Source organism: Bubalus bubalis, chromosome 15, assembly GCF_019923935.1.
Source record: "Bubalus bubalis isolate 160015118507 breed Murrah chromosome 15, NDDB_SH_1, whole genome shotgun sequence".
In the NCBI taxonomy this organism is placed as follows: Eukaryota; Metazoa; Chordata; class Mammalia; order Artiodactyla; family Bovidae; genus Bubalus; species Bubalus bubalis.
This window is the reverse complement of record NC_059171.1, coordinates 15,957,591-15,983,171: the sequence shown is the minus strand read 5'-3', so window position 1 is coordinate 15,983,171 and position 25,581 is coordinate 15,957,591. Positions and strand designations below refer to the sequence as shown.

At 46.7% G+C, this 25,581-nt stretch overlaps 1 protein-coding gene across 4 annotated transcripts in view; it reads right to left on the bottom strand.

Moving 5' to 3' along the window:
* MATN2 (matrilin 2) overlaps positions 1-25,581 on the bottom strand; it is a 170,742-nt gene that overhangs the window by 111,970 nt on the left and 33,191 nt on the right. For 3 of the 4 annotated variants that reach the window (XM_025265070.3, XM_025265072.3, XM_045162775.1), the window contains exon 3: positions 5,172-5,741. The exons of the other annotated variant lie outside the window; for it this stretch is intronic. In XM_025265070.3, coding sequence (XP_025120855.3) covers positions 5,172-5,741 — 570 coding nt within the window. The remainder of the gene's footprint in view (positions 1-5,171; positions 5,742-25,581) is intronic. 4 annotated transcript variants of the gene reach the window in all.

Sequence of the window (25,581 nt, the reverse complement as noted above, 5' to 3'; positions counted from 1 at the left end):
CTTTCCTTCCAAGGAGTAAGCGTCTTTTAATTTCATAGCTGTAGTCACCATTTGTAGTGATTTTGGAGCCCAGAAAAATAAAGTCTGACACTGTTTCCACTGTTTCCCCATCTATTTCCCATGAAGTGGTGGGACCGGATGCCATGATCTTCGTTTTCTGAATGTTGAGCTTTAAGCCAACTTTTTCACTCTCCACTTTCACTTTCATCAAGAGGCTTTTGAGTTCCTCTTCACTTTCTGCCATAAAGGTGGTGTCATCTGCATATCCGAGGTGATTGATATTTCTCCCAGCAATCTTGATTCCAGCTTGTGCTTCTTCCAGTCCAGCGTTTCTCATGATGTACTCTGCATATAAGTTAAATAAACAGGGTGACAATATACAGCCTTGACGAACTCCTTTTCCTATTTGGAACCAGTCTGTTGTTCCATGTCCAGTTCTAACTGTTGCTTCCTGACCTGCATACAGGTTTCTCAAGAGGCAGATCAGGTGGTCTGGTATTCCCATCTCTTTCAGAATTTTCCACAGTTGATTGTGATCCACACAGTCAAAGGCTTTGGCATAGTCAATAAAGCAGAAATAGATGCTTTTCTGGAACTCTCTTGCTTTTTCCATGATCCAGCGGATGTTGGCAATTTGATCTCTGGTTCCTCTGCCTTTTCTAAAACCAGCTTGCACATCAGGAAGTTCACGGCTCACATATTGCTGAAGCCTGGCTTGGAGAATTTTGAGCATTACTTTACTAGCGTGTGAGATGAGTGCAATTGTGTGGTAGTTTGAGCATTCTTTGGCATTGCCTTCCTTTGGGATTGGAATGAAAACTGACCTTTCCCAGTCCTGTGGCGGCTGCGACGGGCGCGCTGAAGCGCAGGCGGCTGCGACGGGCGCGCTGAAGCGCGGCCAAGAGGAGCCACCCCACGTCCGAGGTCGGGGCAGAAGCCAGGAGGACCCCATGCCCCGAAGGGCGGCGGCCAAGAGGAGTTACCCCACGTCCGAGGTCAGGGGCAGCGGTCAAGAGTACCAGACTGCGACGGCGCAGAAACGGCCGAGAAGAGCTACCCCGCGTCCTAGGTCGGGGGGGTGGGGGGGGGCGGCTACCGAGAGGAGATACCCAGCGTCTGAGGTCAGGGGCAGCGACGAGAGGAGTTACCCCGCGTCCGAGGTCAGGGGCAGCGGCCGAGAGTACCAGACTGCGACGGCGCAGGAACGGCGGAGAAGAGCTACCCCGCATCCAAGGTTGGGGGCGGGGGGCTGCTGCGAGGAGACTACCCGGCGTCCGAGGTCACGAGCGGCAACAAGAGGAGTTACCCCGCATCCGAGGTCAGGGGCAGCAGCCGGGAGGAGATACCCCACGCACCAAGCCCAAGGCCAGGGGCGGCGGGCGGGAGGAGCTACCCCATGCCTCCATGCCCGAGGCCAAGGGCGGCGGCCGGGAGGACCAACCCCACTTCCAAGGAGCCGTGGCTGCGCGGGCGCAGGAGGGCCTAGAGGAGCTATCCAACGTTGAAGGTCAGGAAGGGCGGCGGTGAGGAGAGACCCCTCGTCCAAGGTAAGGAGCAATGGCTGCGCTTTGCTGGAGCAGCCGTGAAGAGATACCCCACGCCCAAGGTAAGAGAAACCCAAGTAAGACGGTAGGTGTTGCAAGAGGGCATCAGAGGGCAAACACACTGAAACCATACTCACAGAAAACTAGTCAATCTAATCACACTAGGACCACAGCCTTGTCTAACTCAATGAAACTAAGCCATGCCCGTGGGGCAACCCAAGATGGGCGGGTCATGGTGGAGAGCTCTGACAGAATGTGGTCCACTGGTGAAGGGAATGGCAAACCACTTCAGTATTCTTGCCTTGAGAACCCCATGAACAGTATGAACAGTATGTGTCTCCTTAGAAGTCATGAAATTAACAGAGACTCTGGACTCGTTTTTTGTTGTTGTTGTTGTTTGTGTTTTTAAATGAAAGAGAAAAAAAACTATTAAAAATATCATTCTTTTCCTTGCAATCACCCTTCCTACACATTCTATCCAATAAACTGCCATTCACCTTTCCCATCCATGTAGCACATCGTGGTTAAGATGTAGGTTCTGAGCCAGGATGCCTGGGTTCACACCTCAGCTCTACCATTGAATGCTGTGTGACCTTGGTCAAGTTACTGAATGTCTCTGGGTCTCTGTTTCTGCTGTAAAATGAGAACTATGGGAGCACCCACTTCACAGGTTTGTTGTGAGAATAAAAGCTATCATCATTATGATCTCTTTAAAGTTCTCTTGGACTCCCTAAGCAGAACCAGACATTCTGTGATCAGAGGTCCCCAGTGCTGGGTGACTTCCCAAGGTCTCTGAAGTGTACACTTCATATAGCAAATGTCCTGTTTATCTGTGATAAGAGCATTTTCCCACCATCCTGAAACCCTCGGGCCTGGCAGGTGGAGGGTAAGTGCTCTGGAACCAGAGAGACTCCAACTCTGCCACTTGAAGCTGCTTATCCTTTCTAAGCCTCAGTTTCTACTTCTGTAAAATGGGGTAATAATAGTACCTGCTTCACAGGGCTGTTATAAGTATTCAGTCAAATAACATATGGAAAGTACCTAGCCTAGGACAAAATTAGCTGTAATTATACTATCAGAGTGTAGCTCAATAAATGTTTAAGGAACAAACGAGATTTCCAAAACCCCAGAGAACTGCCGTCTGAAACACAGAAGACATTCATCGCTGTTGTCTGAGGACTGGAGGACAGGTCAAAGCCAAGGCCATCTGCCTACCCTGCTGGTCCTCTGTGTGTTTGACTGTAATCACACACACCACAGTGCACATGGAACAAGACTCTACAGCTTATAATGCCATCTGTTCATGCATCTACGCTCTGCGGGTAAAATCCCCATTTTACAGATGTGCTCAGCATCTGCACAGTTGGCGGGGGGGGGGGGGGTCATTGAGACAGTCCCCCCCCAAAGGCTTCCCATCCAACTCCAAGGTGAATGTCAACCTCAGAGCTGGTGGACCTAGCGTGGCTGGACTGTGCAGATGCTGCTTGCAGAAAACCATTTACCTTAAAAGAGGAATGTCTACCTCCCAATGCGAAGAGAGGTGAAACAAGCAAGAGGTTTGGAAGCAGAACGCCCACCGCCCCCCATCTCTTGGCTGCTTGTTCTTGGGGAATCCACTTAACAAGTTTACAGTCCTATAAAAGGAAGGGATAGTACCTTGCCACCTCCCCAGATTTTTGTGAGGATCAAGTGTGAAAACACAAGAGAAAGAGCTTTGTAAATGTTAGTTATTGCGATCTTTACTGCACAGTTGACAAAGAGGCCTTGGGGCCCCCTTAACCTTTCAAGACAGTTGACAGGTCTGCTCAGTGGAGCCCTGCGATGCAGAGATTCAGGAGCTGGCCTTCTGCAGGGTGGGAAGAGGGATTCAGTTTCTGGGCCCTGGCGAATGAATGAAGGGCATAATACTGATGTTCTCTTAGAGCTCTTACAGAAATGAGGTGGGTAGCCAAACTGTCTTTTAGTTTTGCTGCCTGGTCAAAAAGCAGAGAGAAGGTTCTTCTACGAGCAAGTTCACAACCTCACCCTCGTCAAATTACCTTTCCCTTCGCTGCTCAATTCAGAGCGCTTAGAGAAGAGCTCCTCCATTAACATTTATCCAAGACAAATGAATAAACCTGTCAAAATTGTTACAGGACCAATTTCTTTCTTTCTTTTTTTAATATTTCCAGGAAAGGGGGAGCATAAATTCTGCAGAAGTCATTTAAAGTCATAAACCTTAAAAATGTTTGCAGCACATTCTACTGGGTGAAGTTTTCCAGGTGACTCAGGCCACGGCACGCCGTAGCGGCCCAGACCCTCTGCGGCGCCAGGGAAATGGCACTTCTGAATATTTTCCAAGTGACAATACAGAGCGAAAGGTTCTTTTTCCTTCATGGCATTGATTTTTCAAGTAAACCTTTTGATTTTGGAGTAAAAAATCAATGGGCTCTCTGCTTTTTGAAGTCAGTTTTCAGTAGAGAACTTTAAAGACACATCAAAAGCACACTGTTCTTCTTTCCTGAGGCTTTGATGGGGTGGGGCAGGGGAGAGGTGAGAGAGGGACTTATTCACATTCTGAGAAGTAGTCCAAAGGTTCCCACTCCTAGGGAGTCGGAGATGAGTCTGGCCAATAAGGTCAGTCTCCACTCAAGACTCCAGGGAAATACTAGTCATCTCAGAATAGACTTACTTTTGTTTTCCCATCAAAGAAGCAAGGCAGTTGGAGGGGACAGAGGCCACTGGGGGTGGCCAGGCAGGACTGAACACTGTTTTACCAGGTCAGGAGGCTTGTCCCATTTCCAGGGACCAGCATAGAGCTTGCGTTGCCACCCTGGGCCCCTGCCCTTCTGGAGGAAGAAAGGACGAGAAGACAGTGGCAGAAGCTGGAGACCGAGAAGAGGACAAGCTGACCTTCTGGGAGAGCTGAAACAGGAGCTCGGCTTGGAGGCTCCTGGGAGGAGTCTGGCAAGGAAGGGAGAGTAGGGTTGGAAAGCAAGAAAGAGGAGAAGACCTCTAATGCAGAATAAGGCAGCTCAAGGACTTGGGGAGCCATGACCTTGCAGAAGTTGGGAGGCAGCTGCATCCTATCAAGTGAGGGGGCACCAGGGGCACGTCTTGCCCCCCGCCCCCATACACTACTGGGCTTCTCTCTGGGTTGAGAAAACATCCAGAGCTAGCACCAATGTAGAGCAAAAATGCCTGGTATTCCACGCCGTCCAAGGAGAAGTTACATTTTTCCCATTTTCATGCTTACTCCAAGTCATGAATTCCAACCTAGGTAATGCCAGGCCAATCCAAGGTGCTGGAGGAAAACTTCCCCTCCCTACTCTGACTCATTAAGCAGCTTGAGTATAAATGTCCTTTCCCCAGGGAAATCTTCCTGAGCCCCTAGCCTAGGTCAGGTCCTGCCCTGAATTCTTCCCCCCTTACAACTACAGTTAATTACTTATTTGTAAATTGCATCCTTAATGAGCGTCCTTGGCCAGAGTGTGAGCCCCAAGAGAACACTGTGTCTTATCTCGACCTTTGCTAAAGACCCCTTGCCAGCACAGTACTTGGGACCAGGTAGCACAGAATGAACACGGGAAGGTGAATGACCTCATCCCAATGATGCCCCGAGAAGAGCCACAGAGGAGCAGGACTTACTGCACAACTTCTTCTGGAACACTGAGGTCAGCGTCTCAATCTGGCTGAAGTTGGCCACCAGGAAGACGTGGTCCTCGTGGGGCTCGCTCCCGATGGCCTTCAGCGTGTTGAAGTCCACCTGGCCCACACCGATGGCAAAGATCAGAATGCCTGTGTCCCGGGCTTTTGCGGCCACCTCGGCCACCGAGTCCTGGGGCCTCCCATCAGTCACGATCATTATGACCCGAGGCACATTCTCCCTCAGGGGCCGGGCCCCCTCTGCTTCCGAGAAGGCGATGTTCAGGGCGTACTGGATGGCCAGCCCCGTCATGGTGCCCGTGGACAGATGCCGCATCCTCTTGACGGCACGCTCCACCTCGGACTTCCTCTTGAAGGTCTTGAGGGAGAACTCATTCTTGACTGTGCTGCCATACTGGAGCAGACCCACACGGGTGACGTCAGGGCCAATGTCCAAGAACTGCAAGATGTCCACAATGAACTCCTTGACCTTCGCGTAGTCGTGGGTGTTGACGCTGCGTGAGCTGTCAATGATAAAGACCACGTCCGCTCGCTTGTTCTCACAGGCGCTCCCTGGGGAAAAGGGGGAGGGCAAACATATCATAAGAGCATTGAGCATAAATATCCGACTATATATAAGTTATCAAGGAGATCAAACCAGTCCATCCTAAAGGAAATCAGTCCTGAATATTCATTGGAAGGACTGATGCTGAAGTTGAAGCTCCAATACTTTGGCCACCTGATGCAAAGAGCCAACTCACTAGAAAAGACCCTGATGCTGGGAAGATTGAAGGCAGGAGAAGAAGGGGATGACAAAGAATAAGATGGTTGGATGGCATCACTGACTCAATGGACATGAGTTTGAGCAAGCTCTGGGAGATAGTGAAGGACAGGGAAGCCTGGTGTGCTGCAGTCCATGTGGCCTGCAAAGAGCTGGACACGACCGAGTGACTGAACAACAACAGCAATAAATTATCAACAGATAGCCAACAAAGACCTCCTGTATACCACAGGGAACTATTTTCAATATTTTGTAATATAAGGAAAGAGAATCTGGAGAAGTTATATATATCTGCATAACTGAATTGCTGAGCTGTATACCTGAAATTAACATATCACAAGTCAAATATACTTCAATTAAAAATAAATAAAATTGTTAAGGACCCAATGCAGGTTGGAAATCCTAGGGCCAGGGGTCACCTTTCAAATCTTTATCATTTTCTTCACTCAGGAAGGTTGTAAGGATGTATATGTGTTTGACTGGGTGATCATGAATATTGGCAGCAAACAAGATACTATTTCTTTTTACAAAAAAAGTGAACTTCAGCTCCTAGAAAGTTATCAATGTAGTTTTTAGGTGGGCAAACATTTGAGCAGTGTCAAAATTACTTTGTTATTTACTGCACAGCACATTAGCTTGGCTGGATACTGCAGGAAGTATAGAAGATGCTTAGGGCGGGGACCAAAGTCAAGGAGTTTACAGTCTACCTGGGGAGACTTAACTAATGGAAAAAGGAAAGAATAACTAGTATGACAGTGTGTGGTGCAGATGCTAGGTGTTCAGAGGACAGGGATATTAGTGGGCTGAGGTCAAGGAGATGGGACACAAGCTGGCTTTACAGATGTATAGTGTCTGGACTGTGAGAAGGAACGCGTGGAGAGGAGGCCATGAACAAAAGCCCAAGATGGCAAGAATACAGCAGACAGTAGAGTGAGTGTTGAAGGCACTGCTAAGAGTTATGGATAGGAATGAAGTTGGAGGGGTAGCTTGAAGTCAGTTACAAAAAGACTTTAAATTCAGATTGAAATTTGTACTGATACCACAGCTGATGGGCATAATATGATTAGCATTATATTATGTAACTTATCTCTCCTGCAGGGAAGTTATGTAATAAAAGGTCAGTTGAATGGGCCAGAAGTTTGTGGAGAGGATATGGACAAAGGAACCCTCATACAAGGTTGGTGGGAATGTAAATTGGTGCAGGTACTGTGGAAAACACTATGGAGGTTCCTCAAAAAACTAGGAATAGAACTACCATATGACCCAGAAATTCTGCTCCCACATATTTATCTGAAGAAAAAACCAAAAACACTAATTCAAAAAGAGATAGGCACCCCAGTGTTCATCCAGCATTATTTCTAACTGCCAAGATAAGGAAGCAACCCAAGTGTCCATGAACAGATGAATGGATAAAGAAGACGTGCTATATATAATCAAAGAAATATTACTCAGTCATAAAAAAAGAATGAAATATTGCCATTTGTGACAACATGAATGAACCTCGAGGGTATTATGCTAAGTGAAATAAGTCAGACAGAGAAAGACAAACTGCTATCATTTATATGTGAAACCTAAAAAATAAAACTAGTGAATAAAACAAAAAAGAAACAGTTCTCTATAGAGAACAAACTAGCAGTTACCAGTGGGGATAGGGAAGGGGTGGGACAATACACCAGTTAGGGATTAAGAAGTACAAACTTCTATGCATAAAATAAACTACAAGGATATATCGTACAACAGAGGGAATATAGTCAATGTTTTATTTTATTTATTTCTGCCTTGCAACGAAACTTTCAGAATCCTAGTTCCCTGACCAGGGATTAAACCTGTGCTCTCGGCAGTGAAAGCAGAGTTCCAACTGCTAGACTGCCAGGGAATCCCCCAATACTTTATAATGACTATAAATGGAGGTTAATCTTTAAAACCTGCAAATCACGATGTTCACACCTGTAACTTATATTGTACATCAATTATACCTCAGTTTTTTTAAAAAAAAGAGAAAAAAAAGATCAGTTGAGTCGGGTAGGGGTGTGCAGTGTGGACAATCCAGACCATTGTTGCACTAATCTGGTTGAGAAGGAAACAATCTCAACCAGGGGTAGGAGGCTGGCAGGTGGGGGCAGCAGTGGAAATGGAGATGGTACCTGGCCAAGAAACATTTCAACAAAGGGCACAGTTAAGCTGGAAAAAAGGCAAGTGTTGGAGTCTCTCCGTTACCAGCACAATTGCCATGCTTACTCCTCCAGTGCTGAAGCAAGAAGGCATTCTGGAAAGAGAATGAGATGAGAGGCCTCCTGCCCCAGAGGGTGGAGGTGGAGGCTGGGCGTTCCTCCTGGAATTTCTCCGATGTTCTAAGCCACGGCCTCCAGCCTCTCTCCCCTTCCTCCCTCCCTTTCCCAGACTTCCCGCTGGTAAATCCCAATTTGACAGGGATTAGAAGAGGGATCTCAAATGCCTGCCCTAAATCCCAATCAGCGCAGCTGCAAGAAAGAGGGAGAAAGCCAAAAATGAAGCAGTGAGCCCAGTCATTGAAATGACAAGTGGGAAAGGCCAGTGAGGTCACCCTGTCCAGGCCAGCCTGCCAGGCCCTGCCTCTCCCCTGAGTGCCTGCACACACACACCTCGTGCATTGCAGCCTCACACGCCTAACAATTTTAGGGGCAGAAGCACATACCCCCCCACCCCTCAGACCAGCATCACGGCAGAAAGCTGACCTTCGGGGGCATCCACACATACCACTGGGGCCTGGGTGAATTTAAGGTGAGTTTCTCAAACCAGAGCCTCCAGAAACTGCCTTTGAGGACCCAGGGATAAGATCAGTATCAACCTTGACATTTTAACATCTTGACTCCAGACAGCTTTCATCACTATGGTCTCCTGTGGTTTCCAGAACAAGCTCTGAAGAGCAAGGGAACCATATCCGTTGGATAGATGAGAGCATGAAGGTGTTGAGAGTTTGAAAATCTCTTACAATTTAGGAACAGAAAAACTCTATGGAGGACAACACCTCACTGAGGCTCTGAGGATTAGCTGCGGGTAAAGAACTGAGTCTTGGGCCCAGCAGGTGGGACCCCCCTCAATATGTGGGAGCTTCACAGGCAGGCTCTGCTCTACCCACACCACCCCCCACCCCTCTCCTTCCTCAGTCCTCCCTGTGTCAGGCTCCGGCTGGGGAGGGGCAGGGTGGCCGTGGACAGCTGTGTACCTGCCCGAGGAAGTGCGAGGGCCTGAAATCCAGCCCTGTCCTGAGCCCCAGGGGCTGCGTCCACTTGGGAGGCCCCTGGAGGGGGTGCCGTTCTCTAATTTCCCTGAGAAGTGTCTGTGGTCTAGCATGTGGCCCTGGGTCCAGGCAACACGTGACAAACCTCCCGGGACTGAGGCTGGACACCCACCCCCTGCTCTACCAGCTTCAGTCTGAACTGACTACAGGGAGAACAGGACCCAGTGATCTCCACCTGCTCAGAAGGACTGGAACCAGCTTGGACCCGGCCACGCAGGAGGATATTAATGAAAGTCTCCTTGGAAGGGAGGGTGGCATGGAGACGGCACACTGGCTCCCTAAGAACGCTGTTCCTCTGGAAGCAGGGGTCCCCTCGGGACTGGGATTCTTCCTGTGGGTCTTGGTCCCCATGCATCCCAGCAAGCATCACAATCAATTTAAAGGGGATTCTGGAAGTTGCCCAAGGAATGATGTGCTCCGCTGGACTCCTTCCCATCAAAACAAATGAGGAGTTTTTCACAACGCCTGGCATTCACAAAACCACATCAGAGGTTCGAAACGGTGTTGGAGGGACCCTCCAGGGAGCTGTGACTGAGAGTTAAAAACAACAAGTTCTGGCAGCCCAAGTGACTGACTTTCTCCTGGACGTCTCCTCGGGTCCCTTGAGAGCTCAGAGACATAGCTTCTGCAGCCTGTCCCGGAAAGGGCCGGTTCAGTGGTCCTCAGACTCGAGGTGTCTCCCAATTCCCTGAAGGACTTGTTAAAAACTAAGGTCTGTGAGCCTCACTTCCAGAGTTTCTGATTCTGTAGGTATAGGCTGGCACCTGAAAATATGCATTTCCAGCAAGTTCCTGTGTGAAGTCGATGTCACTGGTCCAAGGACCACACTCTGCGAAACCATGAGTGTAGGACCTAGAGAGATTTCTGGAGAAAGGAAGTTTTGGTAAGTCTTGACCTCATGTCTTACTGTGGATTACCCAATGTGGGAAACTGGTCATCTCTGCAGCCATGCAGTGGGGATACAGTTTAAGTCTTGAGTCAACGTTTGTAGAATTAAGCGGAATTCCAGGTGATGGAGCAAGGCTTCAGGTGGAAGGGACTGAGTCAGAACCGGCAGTTCAAGGAGATGGATTCAAATCAGAGTCAAAAAGTGCTAGAGCAGGTCTCAGTTCAGTCAGTTCAGCGGCTCAGTCGTGTTCGACTCTTTGAGACCCCATGGACTACAGCCCTCCAGGCTTCCCTGTCCATCACCAACTCCTGGAGCTTACTCAAATTCATGTCCATTGAGTCAGTGATGCCATCCAACCATCTCATCCTCTGTCATCCCCTTCTCCTCAGGTCTAGGTCCTGCTGAGTCCAGGACTCAAATCTTTGCCACTTTATGAGGGAACACAGTCACTTTCTAACTTTTGGTCCAGGAACTCACAGACTAATAAAGTCTTAGAGCTGGAAGGATCTATATAGAGTCCAAGTTTTTCACCTTACAGAAGGGAAAACTGAGGCTCAGAGCGGTGACTCCACCTCCACGAGGCCCCAGGGCTCACTAGGGTCGGGCCTGGGACCATCCGGTGCCTTCTCCCCACGTCGTGGCGGGTCCCTGGGAAAAGTCTTGATACCGCTGGCACTGCAATACAAGCGCTTTGTAAATACTCAAGGACATTCTGAAATATCTGCCTTCACAGTTTCTCCACCCGGGAACTGATGTTTCTGGAAACATCTCCTCTGTGTGTGCTCCTCTCACATATCAGTTCTGATAAACAGCATCCCTGTCTAATTAGCCCAAGAGAAGAACACACAATCTTCCATCTCGCCTTTCACTGTAGACGTTCTGCAGCAGTTGGAAGAGGGTATCTGGACACATCATAAAACACCATACCCCGAACCAAAAAGTGACGGTCTAAGCCTTGTGAACAGTACTTCCAGTTCTGTCAGCTCGACTCCACAGCCTACTCACTGGGCAAACGAGTGTCTCTTCCCCCTGCAGAGAAGGTGAACCTGAGCCAGAACAATTTGAAGCCACATTCCCACCCCAGCAGGATTACAATGTGCAGCCCTGGAACCATCTCCTTCCTCTCAGGACTGTAGATTTGTTGCTAATCGGTCTCCCTTGCCGTGGCTAAATTCAATTATAGCCATGTAATTGTACAGCAAATATTTGGTACCATCTGCCCAGAGAGGTCAGGGCATGTTTGGAGAAGGAAGGTATGTGAATCTCCATGATGGGGGTAAAATAATTTCATCCAGACACTGAAAGGGGCTCTGTGAAACAGCAACATTTCTCTAATGCTGGAGAAAGTGGCTGTGAGCCAAGAGCTAAAACTGTTCTTGTTACTAGGACTAACCAGAGGGGTTTCTTTAATTCCCAAGAGTAACCAGAAACACTATGGAACATGAATCAAAGGTCACAAATGCTTGGTGAAACAAGCAAATGCAGGCTTGCCCTGTGACCTCAGGGCAAGCCCAGCCCATGCCACTTTCCATCCATGTGGTCTATCGCCTCCTCTTCACCTTTTTTGCCCTCAGTCTCATCTTCTGTGAAATGAGGATAATACCTCACAGGGCTATTGTGAGACTCAAAAGAGAATATAACAACAATTTATAGCTACTGTTTATTGGGTACCTAAAAGTACTTGACTTGTTCTGAGTACTTTTACACAGAATGACTTATTTATTCTTCACACCCAACTTAGCAGGTAGATACTATTCCCATTTTACAGATGAGAACAGTGAGTCTAGGAAGGTTAGATGCCTAGATTAGGGTCTCATACTTAGAAAGTAGAAGGGCCAGGATCTGAAGCCCGCTCCATAGCCCATGCTCTTTACCACCAAGCAATGCTCAGAAAGGATTCTGTCTTTGTAGATCTGCCCTTCCCAGCACACTCAAGATGTACCAGAACAGCACTGTCTCTGAGGTCAGTTTTTTCCTTCCCTGGAATCAGGGCCTGAAGCTATGGCCCGAACTTGCCTGCCTCCTGCCGAGTGCTTTCCCCCTGCTAAATGCCTATTTGTAATTTTTTTTTAATCAAATGATGAAAACAGATGCTTGCCTCCCTGAAGAGCAGCATCTCAGTAAATGAAGCTGCTAGTTGTTCACATTCTCCTGTGTTTGACAAGTGCCTCCTGTGAGATCTGGAGAAGCAGGGCCCTGGGGGAGATAGAAAGTCAAGGTCACTGGCCTTTGATGGGCTGTGGGGAACAAGAGAAACATGACCTGGACCACAGGAAAATGGCCAAGGTGGGGTGGAGAAGGGAGACAGATTTCAGAAAATGTGATGCTTCCTAACAATTCCCAGCAAAGTTCCCACAAGTACGTGATGTGTGGGCACTTGAAAAAAAGAACTGTGGGGACTTCCCTGGTGATCCAGTGGCAGAGAGTCTGCCTTGCAATGCAGGGGGCTCAGGCTCAATCCCTGGTCAGAGCTGGCTCCCACACACCACAGAGCAACTAAGCCCATGTGCTGCAACTACTGAAGACCGAGCCATAAGTAGAGAGGCTGTGCACCGCAACGAAAAATGCTGCATGATTCAATGAAGGTCCCGAGAGCGGCAACTAAGGTCTGACACAGCCAAAAGAAATAAATTTTTTTTTTTTTAAAGAACTTTAAAAAAGGAATGATACAAGGGGGGAAATGGAGTAATTTCTAGGACAGCACAAGAGTGAATGGACAAGGGCACCAGAATAGAATTTCCAGGTGCCATTAAAGGCCAACTTGAGGGCAGCGAGCATGAAACTGAAGGGACACTGATGGCATGGTTGTGTGCTTTGCTCCGGCTGCGCTTGGCTACACGGGTACAGGAGGAAAGCAGGAGGAAGTTGATATAACCAGGGTTCTCGTGCAGCCAAGAGTTGGTGGATCAGGAAGGCAACAAAGGTAGGTGACAGAGCAGCTGTAAGGTTTCCCATGAAATTAAGCTGGGGGTATATGAAGTAGAAGATAGGAAGGGGTGAAGGGCAGAGAGAAAGCTGTGGGGTCAATGGATTGAAAGTCTAGATAAGGTCAAAGACGGTTGAAGTTGGAATCCTAGAAGGGGCGAGCTGAGGGGAAATAGGAGGCTTAAATGGAGATTATGAAGGAACTGCAGTTATTGGCATCACAGGGGCAGGAGTATAAGAGAGGCCACTGGCTCAGATACGGTGGAGGACAAGAATACTCCAGGAACGATCCCGCGAAGAAGGGAGCATTCATGCGGATATTGAAATCACCAAAAATTGTAAGAGTAATGTTGGAGACAGTGGCAGTGAGCCAAGGGCTAAAGCTCTTCTTATTATTGGGACTTTAATTCCCAAGAGTAACCAGAAACACCGTGAAACATGATTCAGAGGTCACAATGGGACAGAGGAAAAACTAGCTCACCAAGAGTTTCAAAGGGAGAAAAGCAGTTTTATGATTAGAGAAAGTGGGGGTGGGGGCCTGAGGGGGAGGGAGAACTTGATGATTATGAACCAGAAGGAGATTGAAAAGGGGGAAAAATGCACAATTTATGTTTTTATTCCTAGATGGGATAGATCAGGAGACTCAGAGGATATTTATAGTTTGGATCTCAACAAGGCAATTAATTGACTCCATTGAGAAAGAAGGGGCTTCCCTGGTGGCTCAGAGGTAAAGAATTCACCTGTCAATGCAGGAGACGCAGGTTGAGTCCCTGGGTCGGGAAGATTCCCTGGAGAAGGAAATGGCAACCCACTCTAGTATTCTTGCTGGGATAATCCCATGGACAGAGGAGCCTGGTGGGCTACAGTCTGTGGGGTCGCACAGAGTTGGACACGACTGAAGCAACTGAGCGTGTGTGCATGCGTGCACACACACACAGTGGGGAAGAAATGCAGATTCCATATATCCAGACTAGTTAGGTAGAACACTTAAGTAGAGCCAATCTTTGAACAAATATTTAGTGAGGACCTATTGTGTATCAGGCTCTGAGAACAGAATGAAGGGAAGACTCCCAATTGTGAATAGCAGGCATAGAGATAAATAATAATAATAGAAATGAATAAAACAGGCAGACAAAAAAGGTAAACAGAGGGCTCAGAGTGAGAGGGAGAGCGTGACTGGCCATCTTTGGTGTGGGTACCCAGGCTCTAAGGCAGGCTCAGCAAAGGCCCCCTTTTCCTCCCTTGTCCCTGGCAGACATTACTCATCAATTCCTGTCCTCTCCCACTCAGCCTGGACTCAGCTCAGGATACCGTTAACACTGCCCTGCAAATAATGGAATCTTTTTGCCAACCTGGTTCCAGAGTCTGGGGGGCCTGAAGTGCTCAATTTTATTCACTTCTAAGAAACTGAATAAAGGTAAGTTAGCTAACCGTACTTTTGAGACATTATCTGATAATTAGTGCTAACTTACTACTTTTCAATGAGAAATAAAAAGGGTGGCCATGTAGACGATGTGCACACGAACTTCTAGATAAAGACACACTTGGGATGGAGGGCTGCTGTAGGCCTGGGGTCAGGGCAAAGGAAATAGAAATGTCCTAAGAAATGGTCTCCTCAGACTATACAGGTGGTATGTATTCTCCATTATAAGAATATAAAATAGCACATTGGAATTCAGGAAATGGCATCCCATAAGCATTTAGCCTGTGTGTATTGAACTAGATGGGCTTAACAAAGACAGACAGACCGAGAGAAAGGACTACCTTGTAACACCCACCATTACAGTCAATGAGCGCCTGCTCGCAGACGTCTGAGGTGTGGCCCCTGCGGCTACCTCGTGTGTTCTGTCCCCATGAGCCTGCAAACTGTGACCAGCCCTGAGATTTACAGGTGATTTTATGGATATTTCAGAGGCAGTTTGGAGCACCTTCGATTTTTGCTCCCAGTGAGACTTAGCTTGCAACTGCCCTGTACTTAGGGTACTTGACTGGGGCATGGTGGTCCTTGGCCAAGGCTGAAAGGACTACATTTCAATTCTTCCCTTCCCTTATTCCCTTATTAGTCAGTCAGCAGCTGCTGAGTTACCTCACGCCAGCCATTTTACAATGCAGTTGATGAGCCATGGCTTTCTCCGAATCAATCACGTTCCACTCACATCTCCCTAAAGAACCCCTGGGGAGTGATCTGAAAAGTTTATTATATTATAATAGGGAGACACCCTGGACTTCTTAATGGGATTGAAGACATATCGTAGACTCATTAGCAAATCACTCCCCACCTGGTAACATTTTCCACACTGTTTTCCAAATTCTGGGGGCATTTGTGGTTCTCACTACACACAATGTTGGAAGGAATCAGTAAAAAGCTGAATAACAGAGTCAGGGCCAGAAAGGATTTCTGAGGGCTGGAATAATGAGTCAAAACTAACAGGAGGAAATCTAAGTGGTATAAATGTCAAATCCTGCACATAAAGTTCAAAAAATCAACTGTATAAACCACAGAAAGGAGACAACCAGATTGACAGCCAGTCTCATGATAAAATCTCCAGCCAGGAGAGCAAATCCCAAGCCTTGCACATGGACCCCAAGAATCCCAGCCCCCTCCCCTTGCACTAATCCATTCCAGCCTCAGAATCGAAGCTCAGCCACAGGAGTCCTCTCAGCACAACATCCCTCTCCCCCTTCCCCACCACCCAGTGCCTGGAGTGGGGGGCCAGGGGGCTTACAAAATGAAACCAATTTGTCCAGCCAGCCATTTTCTCTGCTCACTCCCATTAGATCCCTCTCCAGACCTTAAGGCCCCATCATCTCAGCAATGGCTTTCCTGAATGGGAGATAAGAGAGACTATCCCAACAAATGGACCTTACCTTTCCCCTCTTTATAGCAGAACTTTCCTCTGAATAAATATTTTGGTGAGTTTCATCAGTCACAGTAGCTCAATTTGGCAGTTGTGAGTTCTCAGTATAAACCAGCTCAGGATGCTGTCTCCGCAAAGCAATTTCTCCAACAGCCACCCTCCTAAGGGTCATTGACAGCAAGATCATGGGAGAGTGAACTAATGAACTCTTGAGCCTCCTAGACCCGCCCACCTCGCCTTGCCCTATACCTTAAACCCAAGCAATCTAATGGGCGGTATTGGGTTGGCCAAAAAGTTTGTTCAGGCTTTTCCATAAGATGGTATGGAAAACTCTAACAGACTTTTTTGGCCAACTCCGTAGTTCCTTATACACCATGCTCCTTCAAGTACCTCCTCAACTTAAGACTCAGCCCTGTGGTCACCTATGTCTTAACCATTCTCCTCCAAGCATCTCATGTATGGAGACAATGGCCACATGCTGCATCTTCTATAAATCCCTAGTACATAGCAGAGTGCAACGCACATAGATGATCAGTTTGTCCTGGCTTCTTTCTGTCAATGCGCCTATGTGGAGGGAGGTGTGGGAGAGCGAAAAGAGAAGTTGTAGACTCTCTTCTGCTCAGTGGGCTGTGGCAGCTGGTCAGTGCAGGTACAATAAACACAGCCCACAGTGGGGACCCTCAATGTCCTGATCACATCAGAAGCACCTGGGGGTGCTTATTTAAAATGTTGAATCCTGAGCACCACCCTGCTGCTGCTAAGTTGCTCCAGTCGTGTCCGACTCTGTGCGACCCAACGGACGGCAGCCCACCAGGCTCCCCCGTCCCTGGGACCCTCCAGGCAAGAGTACTGGAGTGGGGTGCCATTGCCCCTAGACCCAGTGAATTAGAGTCTTTTAGGCTGAGGCCCAGGAATCTGCACTTAGACAACTGTTCTGGTGATTCTCAGGTACAGCGAATAAGATTCTACCCCAAGGGGCATGTGAGCCTGAAAGACCATCAGAGAGGCCAGGGAGCAAGAATCCAGAAGAGACCACTTCCTATGCCCCAGCCACCCTCCTCCCTCCCCAAGGCCAGGAGCAACCTGGTAAATATGGAAACCTTACATCCTGTATTCCCTCTTGGGTTCCTTTGTGTTTTTTTTAATTAATTTATTTAAATTGGAGGATAATTACAACATTGTGGAAGTATTTGCCATACATTGACATGAATCAATCAGGGGTGCACATGTGTTCCCCCATCCTGAGCCTCCCTCCTACGTCTCGTGGGTTCTGATCCATTGTCAGATCGTGCACAGGTCAGTTGTCTCCTGGATTTTGGTTAGACTCAGTAAAAGCAAAATAGGCACCATTATTACCTTTAACTTATAGTTGAGGGTGCTGAGTCTTAGAGAGGCTAAATGACAAGTCTGCTGGCATGAGGAGAATGAATGATGGGGAGAAGAGATTTCACACCCTAGCCAGTCTGAGTCCAGTGCCTGCATTTTTAGCCACTGCTTCTCATCAGGTGACCTAGCATGAAGTGTCTCTTCTGAACAGAAAAATGTCCCAGAGAAGAGCCTAATGAAGTTATCCTCCCAGGCACCAGTTAACACATTAATAGTGACAGTGTCTGACTCTGCAACCCCTTGGACTGTAACTCACCAGGGTCCTCTGTCCATGGGATTCTCCAGGCAAGAATACTGGAATGAGTTGCCATTTCCTTCTCCAGGGGATATTCCTGACCCAGGGATTGAACCCAGGTCTCCCTCATTGCAGGCAGATTCTTTACCATTACTAAGATCATGGCATCTGATCCCATCACTCATGGCAAATAGATGGGGAAACAATGGAAACATGACAGACTTTATTTTCCTGGGCTCCAAAACCACTGCAGATGGTGACTGCAGCCATGAAATTAAAAGACACTTGCTGCTTGGAAGAAAACTAGACAGTGTATTAAAAAGCAGAGACATTACTTTGCTGACAAAGGTGTGTCTAGTCAAAGCTATGGTTTTTCCAGTAGCCATGTATGGATGTGAGAATTGGACTATAAAGAAAGCTGAACACTGAAGAACTGATGCTTTTTAACTATGGTGTTGGAGAAGACTCTGAGAGTCCCTTGGACCACAAGGAAATCAAACCAGTCAATCCTACAGGAAATCAATCCTGAATATTCATTGGAAGGACTGATGCTGCAGGTGAAGCTCCAATACTTTGGCCACCTGATTCAGAGAACCGACTCACTGGAAAAGACCCTGATGTTGGGGAAGATTGAAGGCAAGAGGAGAAGGGGACAACAGAGGATGAGATGGTTGGATGGCATCACAGACTCAATGGACATGAGTTTGAGCAAACTCCAGGAGTTGTTGATGGACAGGGAAACCTGGCATGCTGCAGTCCATGGAGTCACAAAGAGTTGGACACAACAAAGCGACTGAACTGAACTAAACATATGGGAGGGCCAGTGGCAAAGACTTGAATGAGATTCAGGAGTTAGAGCTCAACTCAAGACATACTCCCCTAAGTGCAAAGTCCTCTTTATATAAGAGACACGGGTTCAATCCCTTGCTTGATGCAGGGTTGTCAAAAAAAACACAGTATCTGTGAAGCACAATAAAGCAAAGCACAAAAAAACAAGATCTGTCTGTACAATGCTGGTGCTGTGTGGCTGTTGACACGTAGACGGTGAAGTCCCTGGCCTTACAGGGTCTCAGTCCAGGGAGTCAGTGGCACAGACATACAGATGACTGCAGAATGAGGCAGGGCAAATGAATTATTATTCGGTAAGCATAACATATGCTTAGCCAGACCAGCTGAACCTTCAACCACAAAGAACAGTCACTAGAGACTGTACTTATGAACACGGAGGCATGAATCCAGCAAAGACACAGAGCAAATACATTTCTATGTCTTGGCCCATTACTGGGGATAAAAGGAACAGTGTACATCCAAGGAGGTGATTTCTGTGGTCTTCTGCCCACACAGACCTGTTTTGAATGCCAGTTGACACCATTCACATGCTTCCTTCAAGCACTGAGATACAGTCTGAATGTCAACTTTCATTCCATCACCTTCTTTCCAACACCTACAAGCACCACCAAAATTCTGTGGCACATGGTGAAACTTATTGCCAGATTTGATCTGTGTACACTTTAACCCAAACCAAGAAGAGCCCCTGCAGGGTGGATTCTGTCTGCCTGTAGAGTTCCACACTGGGAAGTTTTTACGTAAAATATACTTGCCAATGTCATGATGCGTTTGTTTTTAAAAGAAGGTTCTGGTGGATGAGCCTGCATCGTTGGCTAGCACTGGCGCTCCATAAACCAGAGATATGGGACAGTAGTACCCTGAGGGGTCCTAGGCTGACACCAGCTCAAATTTCTATTCTCCCTGCAGACTGTCATAAATTCCTTTAGGAACACAGCTTTCTAAAGCCCTCAGGGAGCGTGCACCAACGAGCCAGTGAAATGGAAAAGAAAAAAAACGAAGAAAGAAAAAACATGCCACATCACACCAGTCTCCTCTCGTAACTGTTACATGAGCTGAAAGAAAAGAGACATCGTATGAAGTTCAACTGTGGTTTCCAGAACCCTGGACAATTTTCTTTGCAAGGGAGCCAGAAAGAAAGCTGCCCCAGTTTAGCCCTGGAGAAAAATCAATTTCCAATGAATTGAATTTCCTTGCAAGGTAAAGCAGTTTGCTTAAGTTGTACTAAACAAAACACAAAAACAAAAAATAAACACCCCTCACACCTCCTCTCAGAGTGTCTTACAAATATAAGCTTTCTTCTAATTGAGAAAAGAAGTATAAAGAAGTCTTGAAATAGACAACAGTTTTAAAATTCCTTGAGCTGACTGACTAGATACAGAACTGATTTGTTATTCTCTAGCAAAACCCTTCTCACCAGGTTTCCTCCTTGCTCAAACTGAGAAACGACTCATCTCTTAAAACTGTTATTCACACACACACATTGCCCATCCCCCAGTACAAGACAGTACAGAAAGCACCAGGAAACAGGTGATCTCGCCTCTCTTCAAAGTGAAAAAAGAGCTTTAAAACTGGCACTCGGCCCATAGGAGCATTTTAACTTAGTACATTGAGCAATGGCCTCATCGGCTTTCTGAGAGTCCAGATGGAAGTCGGGCACAGGGCAGAGACATGTGAATAATAACAAAGCCGGGTCCGGCTGGGGGGGATGAGGGCCACAGGAAGGGGCCTTGCTAAATGCAGTCTTGTAGTTCTTGCCCGGAAGGAGAGGGGTGCAGGCACACACAGAGGCAGGGGTGAGGTTCCATATCCCTGTACCAGCCAAGGAAGAATTCCTCATTTTCGTTTACTTGGGTTATGCACACACTGTAGAACACCCCTCTCTGTGCTGGGCACTAGGGACACAGCACAAGAACGAATCTCAGCCTGGGATACGCTTACGACCTTGTAGAGAAGACAGCTTCATAAGATTCACAAAAACCATGTGCAGCTGGAGCCTGGAGGACAGCATGATCCCAAGAGGCTGGGTGGGAAGATTCCTAAAGAAGCTGATGGGTACCATATTATACTATATTATATCTTACAATCTTATTCCGTTATCAAAGGCTGAGCAGGTACTGGTCAAGCAGAGTAGGGGGTGGGCATTTCATGCAAAGGGTCAACATGAGCAAAGGCCTGGGAGCCAGAACAAGCAGGGCACCATGTGCTCAGGTGATGCGGGTGGGGGTGCCCTGGGTGTGTCTTAAAGGATGGACAGCAGTGACTGGCAGGAGCACACGTGCCTGCTTCTGAGAAGTTTGCATTCCATTAAGGAGACACAGAAGGCTTTTAAATGTGTCCATCCTCTTTTAGGGCACATTCTAAGGGCTCCTGACTCAGCCCAGGCTTCAGTCTTTTCCATTCCTAGCTAACCCAAAGGCCCTCTTGCCAGAGTTCCCAGCCAGGTCTCAGGTGTAAATAGATGCCCCCTATGTATATACTATAGCGAAAGCACTAGGGAGAATTTAAAGACAACTCCTTTGCCTTTTTTTTTAATTAATTAATTTTTTTTAATTGAAAGATACTTGCTTTACAGAATTTTGTTGTTTTCTGTCAAACCTCAACATGAATCAGCCATAGGTATACACATACTCCCTCCCTTTTGAACCTCCCTTTCATCTCCCTCCCCAATCCACCCCTCCAGGTTGACACAGAGCCCCTATTTGAGTTTCCGGAGCCATATAGCAAATTCCTGTTTGCTATCTATTTTACATATGGTAATGTAAGTTTCCATGTTACTCTTTCCATACATCTCACCCTCTCCTCCCCTTTCCCTATGTCCATAAGTCTATTCTCTATGTCTGTTTCTCCACAATTGCCCTGTAAATAAATTCTTCAGTAGCATTTTTCTAGATTCTGTATATATGTGTTAGAATACAATATTTATCTTTCTCTTTCTGAATTACTTCACTCTGTATAACAGGTTCTAGGTTCATCCACCTCATTAGAACTGATTCAAAGACATTCCTTTTAATGGCTGAGTAATATTCCATTGCGTATATGTACCACAACTTCTTTATCCATTCATCTGTCGATGGACATCCAGGTTGCTTCCATGTTCTAGCTATTGTAGATAGTGCACAAATGAACAATGAGATACATGTGTCTTTTTCAATTTTGGTTTCCTCAGGGTATATGCCTAGGAGTGGGATTGCTGGGTCCTATGGTGATTTTATTCCTAGTTTTTTAAGGAATCTCCATACCATCTTCCATAGTGGCTGTATCAATTTACATTCCCACCAACAGTGCAAGAGTGTTCCCTTTTCTTCACACCCTCTCCAGCATTTATTGTTTGTAGACTTTTTGATAATGGCCATTCTGACTGGTGTGAGGTGATATCTCATTGTAGTTCTGATCTGCATTTCTCTAATAATGAGCGATGTTGAGCATCTTTTCATGTGTCTGCTAACCATCTGTATGTTAAAGACAACTCCTTTGTATTTAGGAGTTGAGTTTCTGCCCCTTTGTTACCTAATCCTGGATTGAGTGAAGGCCTTTCAGCTGGTGGAGCAGAAGGTCAGCATTTGGGCCCTTCCAACTCATCCCTCTTGGGTGTCCAACTCCTCTTCCTCTATTTCTTTCCCTAGTTAATTCAATGTTTCAAGGAAATGACTATTGATTGAATGACAATTGGCACTCAGCATGAACTCACACCTCTTTTTACGAGTCCTCTATACTGCAGAAGCTAAAATCACAGGGAACACATTTCCCTGACTCCCTTGCAGCTAGAGTTCTGGGTGAGAATTAGGTAACATCAACCAGATAACACTCACAAAGGAGGACGGGAGGTGGAGCCTGTTTCTGCTGGCAAGTGAGGTTGTTGGAACATAGACTCCATGCTCTAGTGTCAGCCCAGCAGCTTCACAGATGCAGTTACAGCAGCAACAACATCCCAGTTCCAGCAGCGGCTCTTAGGTGATGGCCCTGAGCTTCCACTTTTCTAACCTTTCCAAAATTACACAAGCACCTAATTCTCTGTATGAAATCCCTTTCTGCTTAATATACCAAGAGAGCTTTGCTTCCTGCATTGGCCCCGGCTGTCCCCTCAGCTCCTCAGTATATCTGCCTTCTTGATGCCTCCTTCATCCACAGTGGGTACCTGATGAAAACTCCAAATATACTGGAACAAAAAAACACATAACAGGACATGCTCAGTCCTCTTCTCACAGCTCACCTGAAGGCCCAGTCCATCCAAGCTTTGCGAGAGTGGGGCTAACTCTCCTCCCCTCCCCTCCCCTGAAGCCTATGTATGCCTACCCCACCTCCTCTCTACAGTGACTTCCTCAGGCAGCTGAATTGTTCTCATCACTACTTCATTTGGAAACTTGTCTTCTCGCTCCACTCTGAGACAACACTCCACTTCCTCCATTCTTACTTAGCTTGGCTTAGGTTTCCACTCCCTAAGTACACTAAGACAGTCAACACAAAAGGAAATCTACTGAGCCAGCGACTTGTTTCCTCATCACTCAGGTGCTCCAGCAAATGCTGGGCTCCAGCTGCTGCAGTTGACTCCATTAAGCTATCCACCCAATGTTAGGGTTGCCATGGAAACCTGAAATAACATTTCAGGAATCCCTCACAGACTGGGTGACTTTGGTTTCTAGGCAGTTTCACAAATAGTTCTTTCTTGCAGCTGATAATTAAGATGAAGAGCAGTTAATAAGACAGCAAATTTAATGAACTGAAACAGTATTTCTTGCAGAATTAATCATCACAAAGCACTGAGGATATGCAAATTCTAAAGCTGAAAAGGGACTTGAAAGACTGGGTTCGGCTTCCTTATTTTACAAACAGAGAAGATCACATTGGGTAAACGCTGGAGCAGACTTCTGACTCCTTGTCGGCCCACACCACGCACATTCTCCATCCTGATCAAGGTCCTTGCTTTCTCTGACCTTCAGTTTCCTCTTCTGCTAGGCAGAGACAATGAATGTACCTATCTCAGAGGGGTGTCATGAAGATTAAATAAGTGAGCATGTGTAAAGTGCTTACAATGGTGCCTGGCATGAAGTGAAAGTCAAATAATTATTTCTGTTATTATTATTAATTCTACCTGCTATTGTGTTGAGGGCTGCATGGAAGCAACATGGCAAGGCAATGAAAGCATTGCTGTGGACTGGGATCCCAGAGCCCCATGTTCTGGTCTCCACTCTGCCACCTGCTAGATGACAGTGGCCACAAAACCTTCTTTTCTGGAGGGAGGGTGGCTATGTTACTCTGATATCTAGGGTTGGACTAAATAATTTCTCAGTTCCTTTCCAGCTCTTGCATGCTATGGTTTTAAGAAAAATGAATTAAATAGAGATATACCTTGACTTGATATACCTATACAAGTGACTAGATACATATATGGAGAAGGCAATGGCACCCCACTCCAGTACTCTTGCCTGGAAAATCGTATGGACGGAGGAACCTGGTAGGCTGCTGTCCATGGGGTTGCTAAGAGTCGGATACAACTGAGCAACTTCACTTTCACTTTTCACTTTCACGCACTGGAGAAGGAAATGGCAACCCACTCCAGTGTTCTTGCCTGGAGAATCCCAGGGACAGGGGAGCCTGGTGGGCTGCCGTCTGTGAGGTCGCACAGAGTCAGACACGACTGAAGTGACTTAGCAGCAGCAGCAGATACATATATATAATGATAGCTAATATTAATTGGCAACCATTATATATCAATACAATGCTACATGTACTAAACCCTTACTTCACACAACAACCTGTTATCTCCATTTAACAGGTGGGAAAACAGGCTCAGAGAGGTTAGAGTAATTTGTCCAAGGTCACACAGTTAGTAAGTGGTAGAACCTGGGTTGAATCCAGGAATCTAGAATTCATACCCTTCAGAATTGATCCACAGGAAGCAACAAATGTACACACACAGTTACAGAAGCGGGCAACCCACGTGACTTTATGTTACATTTATGTTCCCTCCTTATAACTGTAGATACTCTGTGGGCTGTACCCACAAATTCCCAGCAACTGCTACCGTTTAAGAAGGTTTGGGGACACTTGCCACAAATGAAATATTTCTTAGTTCTTCATTACACTCCAGAGGTGATCACCTCCACCAACATCCCTCGCTGGATGATGGTGTTAGCTTCCTAAACGGCATTTGTCTTTGTTCCTCTGCAGACTGTTCTCAATCCAACAGCCAGAGTGACACTTTAAATGCAAGTGAAATCATGTCACTCCTTTAGTCCCCATCTGTCTCAGGGAAAAACCCAAGTCCTAACAAGGACCCACCAAGGCTCCCATGTTACTTCCCTGAGCCACACTACCCTGGCATTGCTGTTTCTAAACGTTCCAGGTGAGCCTGGAACATCCTGGATTCAGAAGCTATCTCCTTGCCACCTTCAAGAAAATGGCTTAACACTGTAGACTGGATCACACTAGTAGATGCCTTCTTAAACTTCATTTCTTTCCCATTCCCTTCCTGCTCCCTTGCTAAGATTCCAAGGAACAAAGAAGTGACCATCATCTCTGTGAGGAGTGATCTCATCCCCTGCCAGGAATGACTCCTTACAGGACATGGTTATTCCAGCCTCCAGATGAGGTAGTTGGATAGGCAGGCAATAAAGTTTTGGCTAGTGGGGAGGAAAGGAAACGGAACTGAAGATTTTGGTCTCTGATAAAAGGAGTATGTAAAGGGATGAAAAAATCTTTCCTCCACCCCTATTCTCTTCCTGCCTTGACCATGACCGTGGAGGATGTGATGTTTGGAGCTGCAGCAGCCATCTTGTGACTATAAAGGCTGAGGCCTAAGAAAGGAAAGTCAATATCCCAGGATGAGGCAGCTTAAAGTTGGAAAGAACCCTGGTCTCGATGATAAAGCTCAGCCACTGCCACGAACCGGGAATCACTGACCTCCAGACTTTTTGTAAGATATTCAAATATATTTTAATAAAAACACTGCTAGCTTATGCCAACTGCACCCTAACTAATACCCAGATATTTCACTACTTTTTAAAATTTTTATTTTTTGAATTAATTTATTTTTAATTGAAGGACAATTGCTTTACAGATTTTTGTTGTTTTCTGTCAAACCTCCACATGAATCAGTCATAGGTATACATATATCCCCTACCTTTTGAACCTCCCTCCCCATTCCACCTGTCCAGGTTGATACAGAGCCCCTGTTTGAGTTTCCTGAGCCATACAGCAAATTCCCATTGGC